Source organism: Phaseolus vulgaris, chromosome 3 (genome assembly GCF_051622355.1).
Source record: "Phaseolus vulgaris cultivar YP4 chromosome 3, ASM5162235v1, whole genome shotgun sequence".
In the NCBI taxonomy this organism is placed as follows: domain Eukaryota; kingdom Viridiplantae; phylum Streptophyta; class Magnoliopsida; order Fabales; family Fabaceae; genus Phaseolus; species Phaseolus vulgaris.
The window spans coordinates 43,920,251-43,928,491 of NC_143500.1; the positions used below are offsets into that span (position 1 = coordinate 43,920,251).

The 8,241-nt window shown below is 30.7% G+C and overlaps 1 protein-coding gene across 1 annotated transcript; it reads left to right on the plus strand.

Moving 5' to 3' along the window:
* Positions 1-2,653: 2,653 nt before the first annotated feature.
* On the plus strand, positions 2,654-7,920 carry DXR (1-deoxy-D-xylulose 5-phosphate reductoisomerase). The gene is made up of 12 exons (XM_068608702.2): positions 2,654-3,062; positions 3,399-3,571; positions 4,030-4,116; positions 4,578-4,703; positions 4,788-4,850; positions 4,989-5,138; positions 5,313-5,380; positions 5,661-5,772; positions 5,885-5,989; positions 6,171-6,292; positions 6,917-7,063; positions 7,398-7,920. The coding sequence occupies exons 1-12, from the start codon at positions 2,972-2,974 to the stop codon at positions 7,564-7,566; spliced, it is 1,413 nt and encodes a 470-aa protein (XP_068464803.1). The 5' UTR covers positions 2,654-2,971; the 3' UTR covers positions 7,567-7,920.
* Positions 7,921-8,241: the final 321 nt, after the last annotated feature.

Consider the following 8,241-nt stretch of genomic DNA (forward strand, 5'->3'; position numbering starts at 1 on the left):
ATCTATAATTGGTTAATTAAGATTCGTTAGATAATATAAATTTATGTGTATGCCAAGTTATGTGGTATAGCATAAATTTTTTTATCAAGGAGTTATTAAAGCATGTGAGACTCCAACTTGAACACGTGTTTTGTCAAATTTTAAATTTATTTTTTGCTGTGATGCTACCACTGTATCCATTCTTGCATTAAAACTATATCAATTATTGCATTAAACTGTAGAGTGCACCAACCAATTTAAATTAAAAATATTGAAATCAATCTGAACTGATGTTTTATTTAATTTATTAATTTATTTTTTTCAATTGATAATTTTGATTTGAATTTGGAATTAAAAAAATTAAACTTATATAAATGTCTTTTAAAAGTTGGTTTTAGAATTTAATTATATTGTATTTATTGAACTTATAATATATTTATATTTTAATATATTGGCTACTGCCCCTACTGCAATATTATCAAAATTGAATCTCAACGATTTCAGTAGCAATATTTTTTATGGTAAAAAGAAAAATATATTAAATGCAAGCAAGTTGATTGAATAAAGAAATTGAAAAATAAAATAAATATGCAAACTGTTTGATAATAAAAATAGAAAATTGAACAAATAGAAAAAATAAAACAATAAATCTCATCATATTTTTTTAACATTTAATATATATTTTCTTTATTAATCTTCTATTGTATATCAAAATACATTTAATATTTTTTTTAAAATTTAACACACCAAACTTAGTGTAAAAAAACGAGAAAACCATTTTGTCCAAGGAGCGGTCCCGTGTATTGAAGCACGTGTTTTTGTCAGTCTTCTTGTCACCTCGTGTTGTGTACTTTGTCTGCTGAAATTGTTGCTAACAACCTATTTCCAATGTTCTCAGAAAACATTTTTTTTTACTTTTCTTTTAAAACATTTTTATTTTTTAATTATCATATTTTGCTCTTGCTCTAAGCAAAAAATAACCTTTATTAGTCTTCCTTTAAATGACTATATTGCATATATTTTTTAAACAATTTTTAGTTCTAGGTTACTTCAAAATAAAATAAGATGATTGTTAAGTTTTAGTACTTTGATTTCTATGATAAGTATTATCTTCGCATTTTATTATCATTTTTAATTTTTTATTCAAAGTTCAAATGGAAATTAATTTGTATTTATCTTTTATAATTAGTAAAATGGAAATTGAATTTTAAGTAAAAAGGTGAAAATTTATCTACCGTTGAATTGTAAGAAAACCATTTTTAATATATAATTTCATTTTCTCGCTTTACGTATTTCTTAGTTTGATTGCATCTAGTTTTGTAGAGTTTACGGAAATTATTTTTCTTTCAAATTGGAAGAAATAAAAAGGAAAATAATCTCTTTTTTTATTTTCTTTTAAAAAAAATTACAATACAATTTTTTAAATAATGAAATTTGTAATGCTAGCAATAAAAAACAATAGATTAAAATTAAAAAGAATTAGCATAATTTTTTTATATAATTTATTTATTTACACTCTTTCAAACAAAAAAGAGAAAAATTACTCTACTTTTTTTATTCCAATTCGTTAAAATTACTCATTTGTTCTTTCCTTGTGTTTGATTTCTACCTTTTCTATTTTTATTTTCTATTTATTTCTTTTCTGTTCCACATCTAATCCAAACAAAACAACACATTTTAGTTATTATTTTCACATGGCACGTGTTTTTAACACTTCATTTGTATTTTGAATAGGATACACTACTCTTTTAGTTGAGTATATTTAGATTATATTTGAAATTTTAATTTAAGGCCCCTTGTTAGCAATTTAAAATATTAAACATAAATTGTAATAAATACAAGTATATAAGTATTTATTATATTTTAAAGTCACGCATTAAAGAGAATTCAATAAATATAAAAACATTACTGAATTTGAATTAAAATACATGTCTCATTAATTAATTGTAATTTTGAACACTTTAAAAAGACAAATGCCAATAAATATAAAAGTAAGTTACCTTTATTTTCTAAGATAATAAAATTAATTAATAAATAAATAATATTAAATGTGAAATAAATATAACATTAACTAGTAGATCACTTAAAACTAGAAAATAGCGTATTTACAGATATTTAATAGAAATTGATTAATATAAAATGGTGATATACAAAATTGTTTTTTATCTGATATGTATATGTATTATTAAACAATAGTGAGAGGGGAAAAGAAGTTTGAGTATAATTAATTATTTGGTAATGAATGCATACAAGTAGGTGGTGTGGTTTTGATTATACCATTCTTAATTTTTAAATTTTTATTTTATTTTTTATTTATTTAATAGATATAATTTTTTATGTATTATTTTTATTTTTATTTGGGGATGTGTATGTTATATTTATGCGATTCAAATATTAATTAAATATCTTTTATAAAAAAAATATGATACTATTAAATATTTAATATTAAAATATACACATATATAAATATTAAATGAGTATTAAATAATAACTAAATAAAAATTAAATAATTATAAGAAAAAACAAAAATAAATAAATACAAAAAAGTTAATATAAATTGTTTAAATTTTTAATAGTTTAAAATGAAAAAAAAAATGAAAACGAAGATGAATATTAAGAAAACTTTAAAAATGACAGAAGTTAATATATATATAGTGCGGTCAATGGTGATTCCAATTCCCGCAAATTCATTGGCACTCCTCCTAACTCTATTTCGTCTTCACTCTCTCCTCTTTTCTTCATCCTTCAGATTAGATTCCTATTTCACTCTCCCTTCATTTTCTCTTTCCACATATAATAAATAATAATAATAATTAAAAACAAATAAAAAATGCATCTCTCATATGTGAGAGGCCACATCCACTGTTGTCTATAGCATTAGTATAAAAAAAACTGAGCCATACCAGCCACCACACAACCTCCTTCTGCTGCCACCCTTCTTCTTGCTGCAGATTTCAATTCTTTTTCTGCAAACTTAACTTGGGTCTATGTGATGGCGCTCAATATCTCTTCTCCAGCTGAGGTCAAGTCCCTTTTTTTCTCTGATTCCTTCAAGTCTAATTGTCTCACAGCAAAATTCCCAGGTTCTTCTTCTCTTCCTCTCTTCATTTAAACTATGTTTCTTTCCTACTCTCTTCTGAGAAATGTCAAAGTTATCGACTTTATGCAGAAATTCCCTCTCCATTCAATATTGTTTTCTTTTCTTTCGGGAAATCATGCTACTTTCTGATCCTATCCTATACTGTTAATACCGACTTTGTTGATGTTACAGTGATGTGTTGTACTATGATGTTTGTTTTTGTGGAAAGACTGTGTTTTTTTTTTCGGAAAGGCAATATTTGTTTTGTGTTATGTTTTGATGTCAATTGCATGGCGCTTGGATGGTTTGACTTTGATGGTCCTTTGAATTTGGTGCTCAGGTGGCTTTGCTTTTAAAAAAAAAGAGTGCGGAAGGCGAGTTAGTTGCTCAGTGAAGGCACCACCACCACCACCAGCCTGGCCGGGACGAGCGTTTCCAGAACAAGTTGGCAAGACATGGGAGGGACCGAAACCCATTTCCATTGTGGGATCTACTGGTTCTATTGGAACTCAGGTATTGATGCTAATGGAATCTCCCCCTATCATGTAATCTGTAAGTAGTAATGGCTAATAATAGTCTATTACGATCATCTGGGTCTAAAGCTAACTTAAATAGACGCAATTGGGGTTAGTCTTATAAAGAGTATTCGCCATTCGGGTTATATTCCCAACCAATGTAAGACATCTTAACATCCCCCACTCCCAAGATTGAAAATCCGGGTTGTCAAATTTGTTTAGGACTAAAACTCTGTCCTCTTGCACAATCTGAAGCTGATGTTGGCTGGACCTGCAAGATGCTACATTTGTTGGAATACATCTTTCAAAAGAATATACTATTTTTTTGGGGGTGTTATAGATAGATAGATGTGAGACTGGGAATACTTGATGTTTGCCCCTTGTAGATGTAGCTTAACTTTCCTTTGTCTCATATTCTTTGATGTAGTGCATGATTTCCCCTGTATGCTTTTGTAGACACTAGATATTGTGGCAGAGAATCCAGACAAGTTTAAAGTTGTGGCTCTTGCAGCTGGTTCAAACGTTACTCTTCTTGCAGACCAGGTAACCACTTTACTCCCAGCATGTAATGGAACCGTGGATTGGTTTTTGTCTATCTATGACCAGATTTAAATCTGCAAATTTTCTCAACCTCGGGGGATTTACTTGACCAATTTACTCACATGGCTAGTTAGTTGCACTGAGGATGATCTTCCTGGTTATTTTTTCTTATAATTCAGGTGTAGTAGGCATGTTGTTCTTTTGCATTAGGGAAGAGACCAATGGTTTCATATCATACAAAAAGAAAATCTTAAGATAAATTAATTACTATGGTTTAAGGTTCAGTTAATGTATTTCATAAAAGGGGGTACATATGCAATCTTATCCCTCAAGTAGAGAGGTTGTTTCTAGGATTTGAGATCCTCCATGCCACTAGGTTCACCATCATTTTAAGTATTTAATGTTTCAATATAACAACCAGAAAAAAGAAGAGAATAATCCCTTTCGATATTTGTGTTGCCCAGATAAAAACATTTAAGCCTCAACTTGTTGCTGTTAGAAACGAGTCGCTAATTGCTGAACTTGAAGAGGCTTTGCATGATGTTGAACATAAACCTGAGATCATCCCTGGAGAGCAGGGAATCGTTGAGGTGGACATCTGCTTTATTCATATGCGGTCGTTTTGTTAGAGAGCCATTTTTGTTTTTCATTACTTATAGCTTCTATATTCTCAGGTTGCTCGTCACCCTGATGCAGTCAGTGTAGTAACAGGAATAGTAGGGTGTGCAGGACTGAAGGTAAATTTCTTTTCCCTATTTTTTTCTTTTCTTGGTAACCAATCTCTTTGCTGTGCCATGTAATGAGGTCTTCTGTGTCCTGAGCATCCACATATCTATTAATATTAGAAAGCTGAAATCCTCTCATTCTTTTATTAGCCAACAGTTGCTGCGATAGAAGCAGGGAAAGACATAGCTTTGGCCAACAAAGAAACATTGATTGCTGGAGGTCCTTTTGTTCTTCCTCTTGCTCAGAAGCATAACGTAAAAATACTTCCAGCTGATTCGGAACATTCTGCCATTTTTCAGGTAAGAAAGCACATAATCTTTAAAATCATGTGTGCAAGCAATTATTATTTCTTGATAATGTTATTTATTATCTATATATTTTCTGCCTCTGCACCTTTCTTATTGACTGCAAGCAATTATTTCATCATATGCTCCACTTTTTACTGCAAAAGCTTAAAGGATTCTTTGCTCCAGTGTATCCAGGGGTTACCAGAGGGTGCACTCAGGCGGATTATTCTAACTGCATCTGGAGGTGCTTTCAGGTGTGTATATGACTTCAATTGGCCCATTTTGCATGTTCAGTGGAACCATGTTTTCTTTGTATGTTGAAAACAACAATCCTTTTTCGCTGGAAGTGAACTGAAAGAGACTATGTAGCACCATAAACATTCCTATGTTTATCTGAAGAATGTCTTCTGATTTTGTCTGTCAGAATTAATATTCTTTGATCACGGAAAACCTTGAATTGTTGCTCTCTTAGTCTTGTTTCCGGGATATGTATAATCAATTTGACTACAAGTATGATCCTTCGGTCATTGACAGGGATTTGCCAGTTGATAAACTGAAAGATGTTAAAGTAGCTGATGCATTAAAACATCCCAACTGGAATATGGGGAAAAAGATAACTGTGGACTCTGCTACACTTTTTAATAAGGTTTGTTTCTTTATGTCAACATATTGGACGAAAAGAGTCTCTTTATAAATCTGTTTAATTATGTACTATGAATTTCCTAGGTATAACTTAAAATTATTGTACTTCTTTGCAGGGTCTAGAAGTAATTGAAGCACATTACTTGTTTGGAGCTGAGTACGATGATATTGAGATTGTCATTCATCCGCAATCAATCATACATTCCATGATTGAAACACAGGTCAACACAGTATTCTATTTTATGTTGGTTACCGTGTTTTAATATCCATATATTTAGATAACCATAGCACCCAGGCCTTAGCAAATGGGTGGGTATATACAAGAGGGTATAGAAGAAAGGATAAAAAAATCATTAAATATTTTTAATCATCATGTAATGCTAAATTATTTCTTGATTCCAGGATTCATCTGTTCTTGCACAACTGGGGTGGCCTGATATGCGGCTGCCGATCCTCTATACATTATCATGGCCTGACAGGGTTTACTGTTCTGAAGTCACTTGGCCTCGCCTTGATCTTTGCAAGTACTATAATTTTTCCCTGTTGCTTACTAATTTCAACTCAACCAAATTTTATTTTCCATCCATACTAAAAGAAAATTGATAGATTCCGTTGACTTTCATATTAAAAATAAAGGCTTCAAAAACTTGAAAAATGTAAGTATTTTAGTCCAATTTGAATTATATGATCCGATCATTTAATTTTTGTTTCCATTTTGGCTCCTCGCCTAGCTTCCAGCTAGGAAGTATATTTTATTCTTCATGCATCATGTAAAAGATGGAATTTGATCCAACTTATTTGAAAAAACAAAAACTTATTTCTGCCAGCTTTTTGAGAGCTTTTGAAAAAATAAGTGAATATTTCCAGGAAACTATTCTTTCCCATGCATTGGCGTTAGTGCTGTAAATAGTAAATAATTTGAAGGAACACTAAATTGGTTGAATTTTGGTTTTGATATGGGAGTTCATTCTCAGGCAGCATCCAAAGCAATGCTTAAAATATGTTCCTATTAGTTCCTTTTCACTTTTGTTCTTTACTATCATAAGCCGTTACTATGCAAGATGAATCAGTTAATTTAATTTGAACTGTCATGGAGTATGTGTTCTTAGTTTGTCTAACGTAGTTGTAATTGAAATGTGATTGTGCAGGCTTGGTTCACTTACATTTAAAAATCCGGATAATGTAAAGTATCCATCCATGAATCTTGCCTATGCTGCTGGCCGTGCTGGGGGCACAATGACAGGAGTTCTTAGTGCAGCAAATGAGAAAGCTGTAGAGATGTTTATTGATGAAAAGTAAGATTCAGTTGTTTTTTCCCGTTGCAAATTTTCACTGACATTTATTTCTGTAGATTTATATCTCTCGGAATTTGTTACCTTGATTGAAATTGTTGTAATGTGAGGATGGAGTTAATGAAGCATTGCATCCAACGTTCATGAAGCATAGGAATTCCTTATACTGAAATTGAAAATAAGTGTTTGGTTATTTGATAAAAGGCTTTGGTTTCATGTTACTTTGTTGTTTCTTCTTCATCTGTACTTTGATATTGTGACATGTTATTCTGACACTGCTTTCTTTGAAGTGTCCTTGTATAATTTATCCCCTGATTGGCTATTTTGGTTTTTTCAGGATTAGCTATTTGGATATATTCAAAGTGGTGGAGCTAACATGTGAGAAGCATCAAAATGAATTGCTGTCCTCACCTTCCCTTGAAGAAATTATTCACTATGACCTTTGGGCACGAAAATATGCTGCTACTTTGCAAGACTCTTCCAGCTTCACACCAATTCTTGCATGAGAAGGATTCACTTCTTCGGCCATTGAACTATTTATCCAATGAAGAATGATGCATTCCCCTGATGTTGAAAAATAAAATATGGAATTTTGGTGGTTTAACATATTTCAGTTGATCTTATAGTTGTCAAAATTTCATTGAAAAAAAGAGATATTTTAATAGTCAACAATAGAGGTTGGTTGGCCATGACTTTCTCTTATTCAAATTTTACATGACGTGGTCAAATAAAAAAATTTATTTCTCTTTTTTTAATGGAGGTAGACAAAAAAGTTGAACCATGAAAGGGTTCGTAATCGTGTTTTAGACGTATTCGTTGGCTAATATCACTATCTGCTTCAGATTTTGCTTTTCTCATCATTTAATTGTGTTGGCTGATATCACTATCTGCTTCAGATTTTGCTTTTCTCATCATATAATTGTTAGCACATCATTCTCTAGAGTTGAGAAATTCTTACAACGTCACCTTCAGAAAATAAATCCTTAACAACAAAACATTGAACAGTGTATAGTGACAAACTCTAACTTTCTTTGTTACACTTTAAGCCACCCTCTTTACATTCAACTAGCCAAACACAATAAGGACTTGCAGGAACTCATAACAGAAAAAAAAATATTAAAACAAGAATTTTTTTCTATAAATTAAAATCAATTTTTTTTAAATTAGTTTTTGTATAAAAA